At 49.5% G+C, this 19,626-nt stretch overlaps 2 protein-coding genes across 3 annotated transcripts in view; both read left to right on the top strand.

Moving 5' to 3' along the window:
• The window catches only part of LOC143100370 (collagen alpha-3(VI) chain-like), a 120,460-nt gene that overhangs the window by 38,937 nt on the left and 61,897 nt on the right, over nucleotides 1–19,626 (top strand). The window lies entirely within an intron of this gene.
• LOC143100934 (collagen alpha-3(VI) chain-like) lies at nucleotides 10,900–18,393 on the top strand. Its single transcript, XM_076264525.1, has 9 exons — nucleotides 10,900–11,703; nucleotides 11,822–12,457; nucleotides 12,662–13,261; nucleotides 13,559–14,236; nucleotides 14,391–14,990; nucleotides 15,181–15,792; nucleotides 16,090–16,767; nucleotides 16,922–17,563; nucleotides 17,724–18,393. Exons 1-9 carry the CDS (start codon nucleotides 10,959–10,961, stop codon nucleotides 18,338–18,340), a joined length of 5,808 nt encoding a protein of 1,935 aa, XP_076120640.1. The 5' UTR covers nucleotides 10,900–10,958; the 3' UTR covers nucleotides 18,341–18,393.

Below are 19,626 nucleotides of genomic sequence, written 5' to 3'. Positions count from 1 at the left end.
TTGAGGGCCGTGCTGCCAGGAGAGACGTCATACTCCTCCTTGATGGTTCAGACGGAAATAGGAATGGATTCCCCGCCATGCGTGACTTTGTTCAGAGAGTGGTGGAGAAACTCCATGTGGATGAAGGCAGAGACCGCGTTTCTGTGGTCCAGTACAGCCAAGAGCCCGAGGCTAGTTTCTATCTGAACACCTACACCACAAAGGAAGAGGTTCTGGAACATGTCCGCGGTCTGAGGCACAAAGGAGGGAGACCCCTCAACACCGGGTCAGCCCTCCAGTATGTGAGAGACAGTGTCCTCAGTGATTCCTCTGGCAGTAGACGCCTGCAGGGTGTCCCACAGATACTGATTTTACTTAACGGTGGAAGGTCTTCTGACAATGTGGACACGCCAGCCTCTGCTCTTAGGGAGCTGGGAGTGAAAATCTTTACCATTGGCAACAGATACTCTGACAGCAGAGAATTGCAGAGGATTTCAAAAGTGCCTAGCAATGCAGTGTCAGTGTCTGACTTCAGTGACCTCCCCAGTGTTCAGGAGCAGCTCTTGGATTCCGTGGAAACCGTTGTCGTCTCTGTGACACCAACAACCCCAACTGTCTTAGGTATGTCTACCTGTTGACGTCTGTGCTGCCCTTTAGTCTTTGCCGTAGTGCCGTCTTTCCCTCTTCAATAGCAGTAAGCCTTTTCAAATTCTGACGTAAAGCCGCTAATTGGAGTTGCATAGACATAGACAAGGTATGAAGCCAGGCAACTTCATGAAGGGGTGGGGGGTGGCAGGCTGGGTTTACTGGAGCCATTTCCTTTCATTTGTAAGCTAGAACTGATGAGAGGAAGGGCAAGTGGGTTTGCTGTGCTGAAAGAAAGTGTGCTCCGTGCTAAACATGTCGTTTTCCTTCTAGTTGACCAAACCGCACCCAGAAAGGATGTTGTATTCCTGCTGGATGGCTCTGATTACACTAGGAATGCCTTCCCAGCTATGAAGGACTTTGTTCAGAGGGTAGTGGAGAAGCTAAATGTGATGGAGAACAGTGATCGTGTGTCTGTGGTCCAATACAGCAGAGACCCAGAGGCCCATTTCTATCTGAACACATACACAGGAAAGGAAGAAACTCTTGACGCTGTGAGAGCTCTGAGGCACAAAGGAGGCAGGCCCCTCAACACCGGGGCGGCTCTCCAGTACGTGAGAGACAGCGCCTTCTCTCCTTCCTCTGGCAGCAGGCGGCAAGAGGGTGTTCCTCAAATTCTAATCCTGCTGAGCGGAGCGAGGTCTAGCGATAACGTAGACACCCCAGCCACCTCTCTCAAAGAGAGTGGCGTCTTAATCTTTGCTATTGGCACCAAAAATTCCAGCCGAGAGGTTGAGAAGATTTCTTCCGATCCTACCTATGCCCAGTCTGTGTCAGACTTTTCGGAGCTGCCAAATGTCCAGCAGCAATTCCTCGCCTCTGTGAACACTGCTGTCTTGGAGGTAACACAGACATCACCACCGGTTTTGGGTAAGACTGATTTAACCATATTGCTCCTCATCTCTTCAGATAGGCTTGTCTGTGGTGTATTTATTCCTTTCTGCCCCCAATGTAGAGAAAAATGAACTATTGTCAGGCCAGCGTGTTGCATGTCCAGACATATCTTAAAACAACCCGAGAGTGATTTGAGTGCTAGAGTTTCACCCATACTCTGCAGGCTAAAGTTCTCATATGGGTGTGTGTCTGTGCATTTCAATACCCTTAGTTGACAGAAGAATCCCCCGAAAAGACGTGGTGTTCATGCTGGATGGTTCCGATGGAACAAGGAACGTGTTCCCAGCAGTGCTTGACTTTGTTCAGAGAGTGGTGGAGAAACTAAATGTGGGTGAGGGCAAAGACCGTGTGTCTGTGGTCCAGTACAGCAGAGACCCAGTGGCCCACTTCTACCTAAACACCCACTCAAGGAAGGAAGATGTTCTTGAGAATGTTAGAAGTCTGAGACATAAAGGAGGAAGGCCCCTCAACACTGGTGCAGCTCTCCAGTATGTGAGGGAGAACGTGTTCACAGCCTCCTCCGGTTCTAGGCGCTTAGAAGGTGTGCCACAAATGCTGATCCTGCTTAGCGGTGGAAAGTCTTTTGACAGCGTGGACGCTCCAGCCTCGGCTCTTAAAGAGCTGGGAGTGCAGATCCTTCCAATTGGAAGCAGGAACTCTGACAGCAGAGAGCTGCAGAGGATCTCACACGACCCTAGTTACGCAATGTCAGTGTCCGACTTCAGTGACCTTCCAAGTGTTCAACAGCAACTTCTCTCTGTCGTGAGCCCAGTGGTTGTGGAGGCCACTCCCAAAACACCGACAGTTATAGGTAAGAACACATGTGTCTGTTGTGTCTTTTTTGTGCCATGCTGCAGGATGATGTAGTTGTGTTAGCTAAAGAAAACAAATATGTTAGCTCATTTACTCAGTCTGACAGGGCCAAAACAGAGCTTGATGCCCGTGGAATTAGTTGCAAAGTGTGCTTGGCAGAGTGCTAGATTGCTCTTTTGACATGCTTTATCTGCTGTAGTCGAGGGCCATGCTGCCAGGAGAGACGTCATACTCCTCCTTGATGGTTCAGACGGAAATAGGAATGGATTCCCCGCCATGCGTGACTTTGTTCAGAGAGTGGTGGAGAAACTCCATGTGGATGAAGGCAGAGACCGCGTTTCTGTGGTCCAGTACAGCCAAGAGCCCGAGGCTAGTTTCTATCTGAACACCTACACCACAAAGGAAGAGGTTCTGGAACATGTCCGCGGTCTGAGGCACAAAGGAGGAAGACCCCTCAACACCGGGTCAGCCCTCCAGTATGTGAGAGACAGTGTCCTCAGTGATTCCTCTGGCAGTAGACGCCTGCAGGGTGTCCCACAGATACTGATTTTACTGAACGGTGGAAGGTCTTCTGACAATGTGGACACGCCAGCCTCTGCTCTTAGGGAGCTGGGAGTGAAAATCTTTACCATTGGCAACAGATACTCTGACAGCAGAGAATTGCAGAGGATTTCAAAAGAGCCTAGCAATGCAGTGTCAGTGTCTGACTTCAGTGACCTCCCCAGTGTTCAGGAGCAGCTCTTGGATTCCGTAGAAACCGTTGTCGTCTCTGTGACACCAACAACCCCAACTGTCTTAGGTATGTTTACCTGTTGACGTCTGTGCTGCCCTTTAGTCTTTGCCGTATTGCCGTCTTTCCCTCTTCAATAGCAGTAAGCCTTTTCAAATTCTGACGTAAAGCCGCTAATTGGAGTTGCATAGACATAGACAAGGTATGAAGCCAGGCAACTTCATGAAGGGGTGGGGGGTGGCAGGCTGGGTTTACTGGAGCCATTTCCTTTCATTTGTAAGCTAGAACTGATGTGAGGAATGGCAAGTGGGTTTGCTGTGCTGAAAGAAAGTGTGCTCCGTGCTAAACATGTCGTTTTCCTTCTAGTTGACCAAACCGCACCCAGAAAGGATGTTGTATTCCTGCTGGATGGCTCTGATTACACTAGGAATGCTTTCCCAGCTATGAAGGACTTTGTTCAGAGGGTAGTGGAGAAGCTAAATGTGATGGAGAACAGAGATCGTGTGTCTGTGGTCCAATACAGCAGAGACCCAGAGGCCCATTTCTATCTGAACACATACACAGGAAAGGAAGAAACTCTTGACGCTGTGAGAGCTCTGAGGCACAAAGGAGGCAGGCCCCTCAACACCGGGGCGGCTCTCCAGTACGTGAGAGACAGCGCCTTCTCTCCTTCCTCTGGCAGCAGGCGGCAAGAGGGTGTTCCTCAAATTCTAATCCTGCTGAGCGGAGCGAGGTCTAGCGATAACGTAGACACCCCAGCCACCTCTCTCAAAGAGAGTGGCGTCTTAATCTTTGCTATTGGCACCAAAAATTCCAGCCGAGAGGTTGAGAAGATTTCTTCCGATCCTACCTATGCCCAGTCTGTGTCAGACTTTTCGGAGCTGCCAAATGTCCAGCAGCAATTCCTCGCCTCTGTGAACACTGCTGTCTTGGAGGTAACACAGACATCACCACCGGTTTTGGGTAAGACTGATTTAACCATATTGCTCCTCATCTCTTCAGATAGGCTTGTCTGTGGTGTATTTATTCCTTTCTGCCCCCAATGTAGAGAAAAATTAACTATTGTCAGGCCAGCGTGTTGCATGTCCAGACATATCTTAAAACAACCCGAGAGTGATTTGAGTGCTAGAGTTTCACCCATACTCTGCAGGCTAAAGTTCTCATATGGGTGTGTGTCTGTGCATTTCAATACCCTTAGTTGACAGAAGAATCCCCCGAAAAGACGTGGTGTTCATGCTGGATGGTTCCGATGGAACAAGGAACGTGTTCCCAGCAGTGCTTGACTTTGTTCAGAGAGTGGTGGAGAAACTAAATGTGGGTGAGGGCAAAGACCGTGTGTCTGTGGTCCAGTACAGCAGAGACCCAGTGGCCCACTTCTACCTAAACACCCACTCAAGGAAGGAAGATGTTCTTGAGAATGTTAGAAGTCTGAGACATAAAGGAGGAAGGCCCCTCAACACTGGTGCAGCTCTCCAGTATGTGAGGGAGAACGTGTTCACAGCCTCCTCCGGTTCTAGGCGCTTAGAAGGTGTGCCACAAATGCTGATCCTACTTAGCGGTGGAAAGTCTTTTGACAGCGTGGACGCTCCAGCCTCGGCTCTTAAAGAGCTGGGAGTGCAGATCCTTCCAATTGGAAGCAGGAACTCTGACAGCAGAGAGCTGCAGAGGATCTCACACGACCCTAGTTACGCAATGTCAGTGTCCGACTTCAGTGACCTTCCAAGTGTTCAACAGCAACTTCTCTCTGTCGTGAGCCCAGTGGTTGTGGAGGCCACTCCCAAAACACCGACAGTTATAGGTAAGAACACATGTGTCTGTTGTGTCTTTTTTGTGCCATGCTGCAGGATGATGTAGTTGTGTTAGCTAAAGAAAACAAATATGTTAGCTCATTTACTCAGTCTGACAGGGCCAAAACAGAGCTTGATGCCCGTGGAATTAGTTGCAAAGTGTGCTTGGCAGAGTGCTAGATTGCTCTTTTGACATGCTTTATCTGCTGTAGTCGAGGGCCATGCTGCCAGGAGAGACGTCATACTCCTCCTTGATGGTTCAGACGGAAATAGGAATGGATTCCCCGCCATGCGTGACTTTGTTCAGAGAGTGGTGGAGAAACTCCATGTGGATGAAGGCAGAGACCGCGTTTCTGTGGTCCAGTACAGCCAAGAGCCCGAGGCTAGTTTCTATCTGAACACCTACACCACAAAGGAAGAGGTTCTGGAACATGTCCGCGGTCTGAGGCACAAAGGAGGAAGACCCCTCAACACCGGGTCAGCCCTCCAGTATGTGAGAGACAGTGTCCTCAGTGATTCCTCTGGCAGTAGACGCCTGCAGGGTGTCCCACAGATACTGATTTTACTGAACGGTGGAAGGTCTTCTGACAATGTGGACACGCCAGCCTCTGCTCTTAGGGAGCTGGGAGTGAAAATCTTTACCATTGGCAACAGATACTCTGACAGCAGAGAATTGCAGAGGATTTCAAAAGAGCCTAGCAATGCAGTGTCAGTGTCTGACTTCAGTGACCTCCCCAGTGTTCAGGAGCAGCTCTTGGATTCCGTAGAAACCGTTGTCGTCTCTGTGACACCAACAACCCCAACTGTCTTAGGTATGTTTACCTGTTGACGTCTGTGCTGCCCTTTAGTCTTTGCCGTATTGCCGTCTTTCCCTCTTCAATAGCAGTAAGCCTTTTCAAATTCTGACGTAAAGCCGCTAATTGGAGTTGCATAGACATAGACAAGGTATGAAGCCAGGCAACTTCATGAAGGGGTGGGGGGTGGCAGGCTGGGTTTACTGGAGCCATTTCCTTTCATTTGTAAGCTAGAACTGATGTGAGGAATGGCAAGTGGGTTTGCTGTGCTGAAAGAAAGTGTGCTCCGTGCTAAACATGTCGTTTTCCTTCTAGTTGACCAAACCGCACCCAGAAAGGATGTTGTATTCCTGCTGGATGGCTCTGATTACACTAGGAATGCTTTCCCAGCTATGAAGGACTTTGTTCAGAGGGTAGTGGAGAAGCTAAATGTGATGGAGAACAGAGATCGTGTGTCTGTGGTCCAATACAGCAGAGACCCAGAGGCCCATTTCTATCTGAACACATACACAGGAAAGGAAGAAACTCTTGACGCTGTGAGAGCTCTGAGGCACAAAGGAGGCAGGCCCCTCAACACCGGGGCGGCTCTCCAGTACGTGAGAGACAGCGCCTTCTCTCCTTCCTCTGGCAGCAGGCGGCAAGAGGGTGTTCCTCAAATTCTAATCCTGCTGAGCGGAGCGAGGTCTAGCGATAACGTAGACACCCCAGCCACCTCTCTCAAAGAGAGTGGCGTCTTAATCTTTGCTATTGGCACCAAAAATTCCAGCCGAGAGGTTGAGAAGATTTCTTCCGATCCTACCTATGCCCAGTCTGTGTCAGACTTTTCGGAGCTGCCAAATGTCCAGCAGCAATTCCTCGCCTCTGTGAACACTGCTGTCTTGGAGGTAACACAGACATCACCACCGGTTTTGGGTAAGACTGATTTAACCATATTGCTCCTCATCTCTTCAGATAGGCTTGTCTGTGGTGTATTTATTCCTTTCTGCCCCCAATGTAGAGAAAAATTAACTATTGTCAGGCCAGCGTGTTGCATGTCCAGACATATCTTAAAACAACCCGAGAGTGATTTGAGTGCTAGAGTTTCACCCATACTCTGCAGGCTAAAGTTCTCATATGGGTGTGTGTCTGTGCATTTCAATACCCTTAGTTGACAGAAGAATCCCCCGAAAAGACGTGGTGTTCATGCTGGATGGTTCCGATGGAACAAGGAACGTGTTCCCAGCAGTGCTTGACTTTGTTCAGAGAGTGGTGGAGAAACTAAATGTGGGTGAGGGCAAAGACCGTGTGTCTGTGGTCCAGTACAGCAGAGACCCAGTGGCCCACTTCTACCTAAACACCCACTCAAGGAAGGAAGATGTTCTTGAGAATGTTAGAAGTCTGAGACATAAAGGAGGAAGGCCCCTCAACACTGGTGCAGCTCTCCAGTATGTGAGGGAGAACGTGTTCACAGCCTCCTCCGGTTCTAGGCGCTTAGAAGGTGTGCCACAAATGCTGATCCTACTTAGCGGTGGAAAGTCTTTTGACAGCGTGGACGCTCCAGCCTCGGCTCTTAAAGAGCTGGGAGTGCAGATCCTTCCAATTGGAAGCAGGAACTCTGACAGCAGAGAGCTGCAGAGGATCTCACACGACCCTAGTTACGCAATGTCAGTGTCCGACTTCAGTGACCTTCCAAGTGTTCAACAGCAACTTCTCTCTGTCGTGAGCCCAGTAGTAGTGGAGGCCACTCCCAAAACACCGACAGTCATAGGTAAGAACACATGTGTCTGTTGTGTCTTTTTTGTGCCATGCTGCAGGATGATGTAGTTGTGTTAGCTAAAGAAAACAAAAAATGTTAGCTCATTTACTTAGTCTGACATTAGGGCCAAAACAGGGCTTGATGTCCGTGGAATTAGTTGCAAAGTGTGCTTGGCAGAGTACTAGATTGCTCTTTTGACATGCTTTATCTGCTGTAGTCGAGGGCCGTGCTGCCAGGAGAGACGTCATACTCCTCCTTGATGGTTCAGACGGAAATAGGAATGGATTCCCCGCCATGCGTGACTTTGTTCAGAGAGTGGTGGAGAAACTCCATGTGGATGAAGGCAGAGACCGCGTTTCTGTGGTCCAGTACAGCCAAGAGCCCGAGGCTAGTTTCTATCTGAACACCTACACCACAAAGGAAGAGGTTCTGGAACATGTCCGCGGTCTGAGGCACAAAGGAGGGAGACCCCTCAACACCGGGTCAGCCCTCCAGTATGTGAGAGACAGTGTCCTCAGTGATTCCTCTGGCAGTAGACGCCTGCAGGGTGTCCCACAGATACTGATTTTACTGAACGGTGGAAGGTCTTCTGACAATGTGGACACGCCAGCCTCTGCTCTTAGGGAGCTGGGAGTGAAAATCTTTACCATTGGCAACAGATACTCTGACAGCAGAGAATTGCAGAGGATTTCAAAAGTGCCTAGCAATGCAGTGTCAGTGTCTGACTTCAGTGACCTCCCCAGTGTTCAGGAGCAGCTCTTGGATTCCGTAGAAACCGTTGTCGTCTCTGTGACACCAACAACCCCAGCTGTCTTAGGTATGTCTACCTGTTGACGTCTGTGCTGCCCTTTAGTCTTTGCAGTAGTGCCGTCTTTCCCTCTTCAATAGCAGTAAGCCTTTTCAAATTCTGACGTAAAGCCGCTAATTGGAGTTGCATAGACATAGCCAAGGTATGAAGCCAGGCAACTTCATGAAGGGGTGGGGGGTGGCAGGCTGGGTTTACTGGAGCCATTTCCTTTCATTTGTAAGCTAGAACTGATGTGAGGAATGGCAAGTGGGTTTGCTGTGCTGAAAGAAAGTGTGCTCCGTGCTAAACATGTCGTTTTCCTTCTAGTTGACCAAACCGCACCCAGAAAGGATGTTGTATTCCTGCTGGATGGCTCTGATTACACTAGGAATGCCTTCCCAGCTATGAAGGACTTTGTTCAGAGGGTAGTGGAGAAGCTAAATGTGATGGAGAACAGAGATCGTGTGTCTGTGGTCCAATACAGCAGAGACCCAGAGGCCCATTTCTATCTGAACACATACACAGGAAAGGAAGAAACTCTTGACGCTGTGAGAGCTCTGAGGCACAAAGGAGGCAGGCCCCTCAACACCGGGGCGGCTCTCCAGTACGTGAGAGACAGCGCCTTCTCTCCTTCCTCTGGCAGCAGGCGGCAAGAGGGAGTTCCTCAAATTCTAATCCTGCTGAGCGGAGCGAGGTCTAGCGATAACGTAGACACCCCAGCCACCTCTCTCAAAGAGAGTGGCGTCTTAATCTTTGCTATTGGCACCAAAAATTCCAGCCGAGAGGTTGAGAAGATTTCTTCCGATCCTACCTATGCCCAGTCTGTGTCAGACTTTTCGGAGCTGCCAAATGTCCAGCAGCAATTCCTCGCCTCTGTGAACACTGCTGTCTTGGAGGTAACACAGACATCACCACCGGTTTTGGGTAAGACTGATTTAACCATATTGATCCTCATCTCTTCAGATAGGCTTGTCTGTGGTGTATTTATTCCTTTCTGCCCCCAATGTAGAGAAAAATGAGCTATTGTCAGGCCAGCGTGTTGCATGTCCAGACATATCTTAAAACAAGCCGAGAGTGATTTGAGTGCTAGAGTTTCACCCATACTCTGCAGGCTAAAGTTCTCATATGGGTGTGTGTCTGTGCATTTCAATACCCTTAGTTGACAGAAGAATCCCCCGAAAAGACGTGGTGTTCATGCTGGATGGTTCCGATGGAACAAGGAACGTGTTCCCAGCAGTGCTTGACTTTGTTCAGAGAGTGGTGGAGAAACTAAATGTGGGTGAGAGCAAAGACCGTGTGTCTGTGGTCCAGTACAGCAGAGACCCAGTGGCCCACTTCTACCTAAACACCCACTCAAGGAAGGAAGATGTTCTTGAGAATGTTAGAAGTCTGAGACATAAAGGAGGAAGGCCCCTCAACACTGGTGCAGCTCTCCAGTATGTGAGGGAGAACGTGTTCACAGCCTCCTCCGGTTCTAGGCGCTTAGAAGGTGTGCCACAAATGCTGATCCTACTTAGCGGTGGAAAGTCTTTTGACAGCGTGGACGCTCCAGCCTCGGCTCTTAAAGAGCTGGGAGTGCAGATCCTTCCAATTGGAAGCAGGAACTCTGACAGCAGAGAGCTGCAGAGGATCTCACACGACCCTAGTTACGCAATGTCAGTGTCCGACTTCAGTGACCTTCCAAGTGTTCAACAGCAACTTCTCTCTGTCGTGAGCCCAGTAGTAGTGGAGGCCACTCCCAAAACACCGACAGTCATAGGTAAGAACACATGTGTCTGTTGTGTCTTTTTTGTGCCATGCTGCAGGATGATGTAGTTGTGTTAGCTAAAGAAAACAAAAAATGTTAGCTCATTTACTTAGTCTGACATTAGGGCCAAAACAGGGCTTGATGTCCGTGGAATTAGTTGCAAAGTGTGCTTGGCAGAGTACTAGATTGCTCTTTTGACATGCTTTATCTGCTGTAGTCGAGGGCCGTGCTGCCAGGAGAGACGTCATACTCCTCCTTGATGGTTCAGACGGAAATAGGAATGGATTCCCCGCCATGCGTGACTTTGTTCAGAGAGTGGTGGAGAAACTCCATGTGGATGAAGGCAGAGACCGCGTTTCTGTGGTCCAGTACAGCCAAGAGCCCGAGGCTAGTTTCTATCTGAACACCTACACCACAAAGGAAGAGGTTCTGGAACATGTCCGCGGTCTGAGGCACAAAGGAGGGAGACCCCTCAACACCGGGTCAGCCCTCCAGTATGTGAGAGACAGTGTCCTCAGTGATTCCTCTGGCAGTAGACGCCTGCAGGGTGTCCCACAGATACTGATTTTACTGAACGGTGGAAGGTCTTCTGACAATGTGGACACGCCAGCCTCTGCTCTTAGGGAGCTGGGAGTGAAAATCTTTACCATTGGCAACAGATACTCTGACAGCAGAGAATTGCAGAGGATTTCAAAAGTGCCTAGCAATGCAGTGTCAGTGTCTGACTTCAGTGACCTCCCCAGTGTTCAGGAGCAGCTCTTGGATTCCGTAGAAACCGTTGTCGTCTCTGTGACACCAACAACCCCAGCTGTCTTAGGTATGTCTACCTGTTGACGTCTGTGCTGCCCTTTAGTCTTTGCAGTAGTGCCGTCTTTCCCTCTTCAATAGCAGTAAGCCTTTTCAAATTCTGACGTAAAGCCGCTAATTGGAGTTGCATAGACATAGCCAAGGTATGAAGCCAGGCAACTTCATGAAGGGGTGGGGGGTGGCAGGCTGGGTTTACTGGAGCCATTTCCTTTCATTTGTAAGCTAGAACTGATGTGAGGAATGGCAAGTGGGTTTGCTGTGCTGAAAGAAAGTGTGCTCCGTGCTAAACATGTCGTTTTCCTTCTAGTTGACCAAACCGCACCCAGAAAGGATGTTGTATTCCTGCTGGATGGCTCTGATTACACTAGGAATGCCTTCCCAGCTATGAAGGACTTTGTTCAGAGGGTAGTGGAGAAGCTAAATGTGATGGAGAACAGAGATCGTGTGTCTGTGGTCCAATACAGCAGAGACCCAGAGGCCCATTTCTATCTGAACACATACACAGGAAAGGAAGAAACTCTTGACGCTGTGAGAGCTCTGAGGCACAAAGGAGGCAGGCCCCTCAACACCGGGGCGGCTCTCCAGTACGTGAGAGACAGCGCCTTCTCTCCTTCCTCTGGCAGCAGGCGGCAAGAGGGAGTTCCTCAAATTCTAATCCTGCTGAGCGGAGCGAGGTCTAGCGATAACGTAGACACCCCAGCCACCTCTCTCAAAGAGAGTGGCGTCTTAATCTTTGCTATTGGCACCAAAAATTCCAGCCGAGAGGTTGAGAAGATTTCTTCCGATCCTACCTATGCCCAGTCTGTGTCAGACTTTTCGGAGCTGCCAAATGTCCAGCAGCAATTCCTCGCCTCTGTGAACACTGCTGTCTTGGAGGTAACACAGACATCACCACCGGTTTTGGGTAAGACTGATTTAACCATATTGATCCTCATCTCTTCAGATAGGCTTGTCTGTGGTGTATTTATTCCTTTCTGCCCCCAATGTAGAGAAAAATGAGCTATTGTCAGGCCAGCGTGTTGCATGTCCAGACATATCTTAAAACAAGCCGAGAGTGATTTGAGTGCTAGAGTTTCACCCATACTCTGCAGGCTAAAGTTCTCATATGGGTGTGTGTCTGTGCATTTCAATACCCTTAGTTGACAGAAGAATCCCCCGAAAAGACGTGGTGTTCATGCTGGATGGTTCCGATGGAACAAGGAACGTGTTCCCAGCAGTGCTTGACTTTGTTCAGAGAGTGGTGGAGAAACTAAATGTGGGTGAGAGCAAAGACCGTGTGTCTGTGGTCCAGTACAGCAGAGACCCAGTGGCCCACTTCTACCTAAACACCCACTCAAGGAAGGAAGATGTTCTTGAGAATGTTAGAAGTCTGAGACATAAAGGAGGAAGGCCCCTCAACACTGGTGCAGCTCTCCAGTATGTGAGGGAGAACGTGTTCACAGCCTCCTCCGGTTCTAGGCGCTTAGAAGGTGTGCCACAAATGCTGATCCTGCTTAGCGGTGGAAAGTCTTTTGACAGCGTGGACGCTCCAGCCTCGGCTCTTAAAGAGCTGGGAGTGCAGATCCTTCCAATTGGAAGCAGGAACTCTGACAGCAGAGAGCTGCAGAGGATCTCACACGACCCTAGTTACGCAATGTCAGTGTCCGACTTCAGTGACCTTCCAAGTGTTCAACAGCAACTTCTCTCTGTCGTGAGCACAGTAGTAGTGGAGGCCACTCCCAAAACACCGACAGTCATAGGTAAGAACACATGTGTCTGTTGTGTCTTTTTTGTGCCATGCTGCAGGATGATGTAGTTGTGTTAGCTAAAGAAAACAAAAATGTTAGCTCATTTACTTAGTCTGACATTAGGGCCAAAACAGGGCTTGATGCCCGTGGAATTAGTTGCAAAGTGTGCTTGGCAGAGTACTAGATTGCTCTTTTGACATGCTTTATCTGCTGTAGTCGAGGGCCGTGCTGCCAGGAGAGACGTCATACTCCTCCTTGATGGTTCAGACGGAAATAGGAATGGATTCCCCGCCATGCGTGACTTTGTTCAGAGAGTGGTGGAGAAACTCCATGTGGATGAAGGCAGAGACCGCTTTTCTGTGGTCCAGTACAGCCAAGAGCCCGAGGCTAGTTTCTATCTGAACACCTACACCACAAAGGAAGAGGTTCTGGAACATGTCCGCGGTCTGAGGCACAAAGGAGGGAGACCCCTCAACACCGGGTCAGCCCTCCAGTATGTGAGAGACAGTGTCCTCAGTGATTCCTCTGGCAGTAGACGCCTGCAGGGTGTCCCACAGATACTGATTTTACTGAACGGTGGAAGGTCTTCTGACAATGTGGACACGCCAGCCTCTGCTCTTAGGGAGCTGGGAGTGAAAATCTTTACCATTGGCAACAGATACTCTGACAGCAGAGAATTGCAGAGGATTTCAAAAGAGCCTAGCAATGCAGTGTCAGTGTCTGACTTCAGTGACCTCCCCAGTGTTCAGGAGCAGCTCTTGGATTCCGTAGAAACCGTTGTCGTCTCTGTGACACCAACAACCCCAACTGTCTTAGGTATGTCTACCTGTTGACGTCTGTGCTGCCCTTTAGTCTTTGCCGTAGTGCCGTCTTTCCCTCTTCAATAGCAGTAAGCCTTTTCAAATTCTGACGTAAAGCCGCTAATTGGAGTTGCATAGACATAGCCAAGGTATGAAGCCAGGCAACTTCATGAAGGGGTGGGGGGTGGCAGGCTGGGTTTACTGGAGCCATTTCCTTTCATTTGTAAGCTAGAACTGATGCGAGGAATGGCAAGTGGGTTTGCTGTGCTGAAAGAAAGTGTGCTCCGTGCTAAACATGTCGTTTTCCTTCTAGTTGACCAAACCGCACCCAGAAAGGATGTTGTATTCCTGCTGGATGGCTCTGATTACACTAGGAATGCCTTCCCAGCTATGAAGGACTTTGTTCAGAGGGTAGTGGAGAAGCTAAATGTGATGGAGAACAGAGATCGTGTGTCTGTGGTCCAATACAGCAGAGACCCAGAGGCCCATTTCTATCTGAGCACATACACAGGAAAGGAAGAAACTCTTGACGCTGTGAGAGCTCTGAGGCACAAAGGAGGCCGGCCCGTCAACACCGGGGCGGCTCTCCAGTACGTGAGAGACAGCGCCTTCTCTCCTTCCTCTGGCAGCAGACGGCAAGAGGGTGTTCCTCAAATTCTAATCCTGCTGAGCGGAGCGAGGTCTAGCGATAACGTAGACACCCCAGCCACCTCTCTCAAAGAGAGTGGCGTCTTAATCTTTGCTATTGGCACCAAAAATTCCAGCCGAGAGGTTGAGAAGATTTCTTCCGATCCTACCTATGCCCAGTCTGTGTCAGACTTTTCGGAGCTGCCAAATGTCCAGCAGCAATTCCTCGCCTCTGTGAACACTGCTGTCTTGGAGGTAACACAGACATCACCACCGGTTTTGGGTAAGACTGATTTAACCATATTGATCCTCATCTCTTCAGATAGGCTTGTCTGTGGTGTATTTATTCCTTTCTGCCCCCAATGTAGAGAAAAATGAGCTATTGTCAGGCCAGCGTGTTGCATGTCCAGACATATCTTAAAACAAGCCGAGAGTGATTTGAGTGCTAGAGTTTCACCCATACTCTGCAGGCTAAAGTTCTCATATGGGTGTGTGTCTGTGCATTTCAATACCCTTAGTTGACAGAAGAATCCCCCGAAAAGACGTGGTGTTCATGCTGGATGGTTCCGATGGAACAAGGAACGTGTTCCCAGCAGTGCTTGACTTTGTTCAGAGAGTGGTGGAGAAACTAAATGTGGGTGAGGGCAAAGACCGTGTGTCTGTGGTCCAGTACAGCAGAGACCCAGTGGCCCACTTCTACCTAAACACCCACTCAAGGAAGGAAGATGTTCTTGAGAATGTTAGAAGTCTGAGACATAAAGGAGGAAGGCCCCTCAACACTGGTGCAGCTCTCCAGTATGTGAGGGAGAACGTGTTCACAGCCTCCTCCGGTTCTAGGCGCTTAGAAGGTGTGCCACAAATGCTGATCCTGCTTAGCGGTGGAAAGTCTTTTGACAGCGTGGACGCTCCAGCCTCGGCTCTTAAAGAGCTGGGAGTGCAGATCCTTCCAATTGGAAGCAGGAACTCTGACAGCAGAGAGCTGCAGAGGATCTCACACGACCCTAGTTACGCAATGTCAGTGTCCGACTTCAGTGACCTTCCAAGTGTTCAACAGCAACTTCTCTCTGTCGTGAGCCCAGTGGTTGTGGAGGCCACTCCCAAAACACCGACAGTCATAGGTAAGAACACATGTGTCTGTTGTGTCTTTTTTGTGCCATGCTGCAGGATGATGTAGTTGTGTTAGCTAAAGAAAACAAAAAATGTTAGCTCATTTACTCAGTCTGACAGGGCCAAAACAGAGCTTGATGCCCGTGGAATTAGTTGCAAAGTGTGCTTGGCAGAGTGCTAGATTGCTCTTTTGACATGCTTTATCTGCTGTAGTCGAGGGCCGTGCTGCCAGGAGAGACGTCATACTCCTCCTTGATGGTTCAGACGGAAATAGGAATGGATTCCCCGCCATGCGTGACTTTGTTCAGAGAGTGGTGGAGAAACTCCATGTGGATGAAGGCAGAGACCGCGTTTCTGTGGTCCAGTACAGCCAAGAGCCCGAGGCTAGTTTCTATCTGAACACCTACACCACAAAGGAAGAGGTTCTGGAACATGTCCGCGGTCTGAGGCACAAAGGAGGAAGACCCCTCAACACCGGGTCAGCCCTCCAGTATGTGAGAGACAGTGTCCTCAGTGATTCCTCTGGCAGTAGACGCCTGCAGGGTGTCCCACAGATACTGATTTTACTGAACGGTGGAAGGTCTTCTGACAATGTGGACACGCCAGCCTCTGCTCTTAGGGAGCTGGGAGTGAAAATCTTTACCATTGGCAACAGATACTCTGACAGCAGAGAATTGCAGAGGATTTCAAAAGAGCCTAGCAATGCAGTGTCAGTGTCTGACTTCAGTGACCTCCCCAGTGTTCAGGAGCAGCTCTTGGATTCCGTAGAAACCGTTGTCGTCTCTGTGACACCAACAACCCCAACTGTCTTAGGTATGTCTACCTGTTGACGTCTGTGCTGCCCTTTAGTCTTTGCCGTAGTGCCGTCTTTCCCTCTTCAATAGCAGTAAGCCTTTTCAAATTCTGACGTAAAGCCGCTAATTGGAGTTGCATAGACATAGCCAAGGTATGAAGCCAGGCAACTTCATGAAGGGGTGGGGGGTGGCAGGCTGGGTTTACTGGAGCCATTTCCTTTCATTTGTAAGCTAGAACTGATGTGAGGAATGGCAAGTGGGTTTGCTGTGCTGAAAGAAAGTGTGCTCCGTGCTAAACATGTCGTTTTCCTTCTAGTTGACCAAACCGCACCCAGAAAGGATGTTGTATTCCTGCTGGATGGCTCTGATTACACTAGGAATGCCTTCCCAGCTATGAAGGACTTTGTTCAGAGGGTAGTGGAGAAGCTAAATGTGATGGAGAACAGAGATCGTGTGTCTGTGGTCCAATACAGCAGAGACCCAGAGGCCCATTTCTATCTGAGCACATACACAGGAAAGGAAGAAACTCTTGACGCTGTGAGAGCTCTGAGGCACAAAGGAGGCCGGCCCGTCAACACCGGGGCGGCTCTCCAGTACGTGAGAGACAGCGCCTTCTCTCCTTCCTCTGGCAGCAGACGGCAAGAGGGTGTTCCTCAAATTCTAATCCTGCTGAGCGGAGCGAGGTCTAGCGATAACGTAGACACCCCAGCCACCTCTCTCAAAGAGAGTGGCGTCTTAATCTTTGCTATTGGCACCAAAAATTCCAGCCGAGAGGTTGAGAAGATTTCTTCCGATCCTACCTATGCCCAGTCTGTGTCAGACTTTTCGGAGCTGCCAAATGTCCAGCAGCAATTCCTCGCCTCTGTGAACACTGCTGTCTTGGAGGTAACACAGACATCACCACCGGTTTTGGGTAAGACTGATTTAACCATATTGATCCTCATCTCTTCAGATAGGCTTGTCTGTGGTGTATTTATTCCTTTCTGCCCCCAATGTAGAGAAAAATGAGCTATTGTCAGGCCAGCGTGTTGCATGTCCAGACATATCTTAAAACAAGCCGAGAGTGATTTGAGTGCTAGAGTTTCACCCATACTCTGCAGGCTAAAGTTCTCATATGGGTGTGTGTCTGTGCATTTCAATACCCTTAGTTGACAGAAGAATCCCCCGAAAAGACGTGGTGTTCATGCTGGATGGTTCCGATGGAACAAGGAACGTGTTCCCAGCAGTGCTTGACTTTGTTCAGAGAGTGGTGGAGAAACTAAATGTGGGTGAGGGCAAAGACCGTGTGTCTGTGGTCCAGTACAGCAGAGATCCAGTGGCCCACTTCTACCTAAACACCCACTCAAGGAAGGAAGATGTTCTTGAGAATGTTAGAAGTCTGAGACATAAAGGAGGAAGGCCCCTCAACACTGGTGCAGCTCTCCAGTATGTGAGGGAGAACGTGTTCACAGCCTCCTCCGGTTCTAGGCGCTTAGAAGGTGTGCCACAAATGCTGATCCTGCTTAGCGGTGGAAAGTCTTTTGACAGCGTGGACGCTCCAGCCTCGGCTCTTAAAGAGCTGGGAGTGCAGATCCTTCCAATTGGAAGCAGGAACTCTGACAGCAGAGAGCTGCAGAGGATCTCACACGACCCTAGTTACGCAATGTCAGTGTCCGACTTCAGTGACCTTCCAAGTGTTCAACAGCAACTTCTCTCTGTCGTGAGCCCAGTGGTTGTGGAGGCCACTCCCAAAACACCGACAGTCATAGGTAAGAACACATGTGTCTGTTGTGTCTTTTTTGTGCCATGCTGCAGGATGATGTAGTTGTGTTAGCTAAAGAAAACAAAAAATGTTAGCTCATTTACTCAGTCTGACAGGGCCAAAACAGAGCTTGATGCCCGTGGAATTAGTTGCAAAGTGTGCTTGGCAGAGTGCTAGATTGCTCTTTTGACATGCTTTATCTGCTGTAGTCGAGGGCCATGCTGCCAGGAGAGACGTCATACTCCTCCTTGATGGTTCAGACGGAAATAGGAATGGATTCCCCGCCATGCGTGACTTTGTTCAGAGAGTGGTGGAGAAACTCCATGTGGATGAAGGCAGAGACCGCGTTTCTGTGGTCCAGTACAGCCAAGAGCCCGAGGCTAGTTTCTATCTGAACACCTACACCACAAAGGAAGAGGTTCTGGAACATGTCCGCGGTCTGAGGCACAAAGGAGGAAGACCCCTCAACACCGGGTCAGCCCTCCAGTATGTGAGAGACAGTGTCCTCAGTGATTCCTCTGGCAGTAGACGCCTGCAGGGTGTCCCACAGATACTGATTTTACTGAACGGTGGAAGGTCTTCTGACAATGTGGACACGCCAGCCTCTGCTCTTAGGGAGCTGGGAGTGAAAATCTTTACCATTGGCAACAGATACTCTGACAGCAGAGAATTGCAGAGGATTTCAAAAGAGCCTAGCAATGCAGTGTCAGTGTCTGACTTCAGTGACCTCCCCAGTGTTCAGGAGCAGCTCTTGGATTCCGTAGAAACCGTTGTCGTCTCTGTGACACCAACAACCCCAACTGTCTTAGGTATGTCTACCTGTTGACGTCTGTGCTGCCCTTTAGTCTTTGCCGTAGTGCCGTCTTTCCCTCTTCAATAGCAGTAAGCCTTTTCAAATTCTGACGTAAAGCCGCTAATTGGAGTCGCATAGACATAGCCAAGGTATGAAGCCAGGCAACTTCATGAAGGGGTGGGGGGTGGCAGGCTGGGTTTACTGGAGCCATTTCCTTTCATTTGTAAGCTAGAACTGATGTGAGGAATGGCAAGTGGGTTTGCTGTGCTGAAAGAAAGTGTGCTCCGTGCTAAACATGTCGTTTTCCTTCTAGTTGACCAAACCGCACCCAGAAAGGATGTTGTATTCCTGCTGGATGGCTCTGATTACACTAGGAATGCCTTCCCAGCTATGAAGGACTTTGTTCAGAGGGTAGTGGAGAAGCTAAATGTGATGGAGAACAGAGATCGTGTGTCTGTGGTCCAATACAGCAGAGACCCAGAGGCCCATTTCTATCTGAGCACATACACAGGAAAGGAAGAAACTCTTGACGCTGTGAGAGCTCTGAGGCACAAAGGAGGCCGGCCCGTCAACACCGGGGCGGCTCTCCAGTACGTGAGAGACAGCGCCTTCTCTCCTTCCTCTGGCAGCAGACGGCAAGAGGGTGTTCCTCAAATTCTAATCCTGCTGAGCGGAGCGAGGTCTAGCGATAACGTAGACACCCCAGCCACCTCTCTCAAAGAGAGTGGCGTCTTAATCTTTGCTATTGGCACCAAAAATTCCAGCCGAGAGGTTGAGAAGATTTCTTCCGATCCTACCTATGCCCAGTCTGTGTCAGACTTTTCGGAGCTGCCAAATGTCCAGCAGCAATTCCTCGCCTCTGTGAACACTGCTGTCTTGGAGGTAACACAGACATCACCACCGGTTTTGGGTAAGACTGATTTAACCATATTGATCCTCATCTCTTCAGATAGGCTTGTCTGTGGTGTATTTATTCCTTTCTGCCCCCAATGTAGAGAAAAATGAGCTATTGTCAGGCCAGCGTGTTGCATGTCCAGACATATCTTAAAACAAGCCGAGAGTGATTTGAGTGCTAGAGTTTCACCCATACTCTGCAGGCTAAAGTTCTCATATGGGTGTGTGTCTGTGCATTTCAATACCCTTAGTTGACAGAAGAATCCCCCGAAAAGACGTGGTGTTCATGCTGGATGGTTCCGATGGAACAAGGAACGTGTTCCCAGCAGTGCTTGACTTTGTTCAGAGAGTGGTGGAGAAACTAAATGTGGGTGAGGGCAAAGACCGTGTGTCTGTGGTCCAGTACAGCAGAGATCCAGTGGCCC

Source organism: Alosa pseudoharengus, unplaced genomic scaffold, assembly GCF_046254945.1.
Source record: "Alosa pseudoharengus isolate Yale_2024_CS ecotype anadromous, Long Island Sound unplaced genomic scaffold, YU_APseudo_1.1 YU_APseudo_1.1_scf_3, whole genome shotgun sequence".
Lineage (NCBI taxonomy): Eukaryota > Metazoa > Chordata > Actinopteri > Clupeiformes > Clupeidae > Alosa > Alosa pseudoharengus.
Note: the sequence above shows the minus strand (reverse complement) of the source record. Positions and strands in the feature narration are given on the sequence as shown.

Excerpts from the sequence above, each read along its gene's own strand:
- LOC143100934 (XM_076264525.1), top strand. The coding sequence starts at position 10,959 with ATGGCAAGTGGGTTTGCTGTGCTGAAAGAAAGTGTGCTCCGTGCTAAA. Across the intron at positions 13,262-13,558 it reads AACAACCCCAACTGTCTTAG|TTGACCAAACCGCACCCAGA; the intron begins GTATGTCTACCT and ends TTTTCCTTCTAG. Across the intron at positions 16,768-16,921 it reads TATTCCTTTCTGCCCCCAAT|TTGACAGAAGAATCCCCCGA; the intron begins GTAGAGAAAAAT and ends CAATACCCTTAG.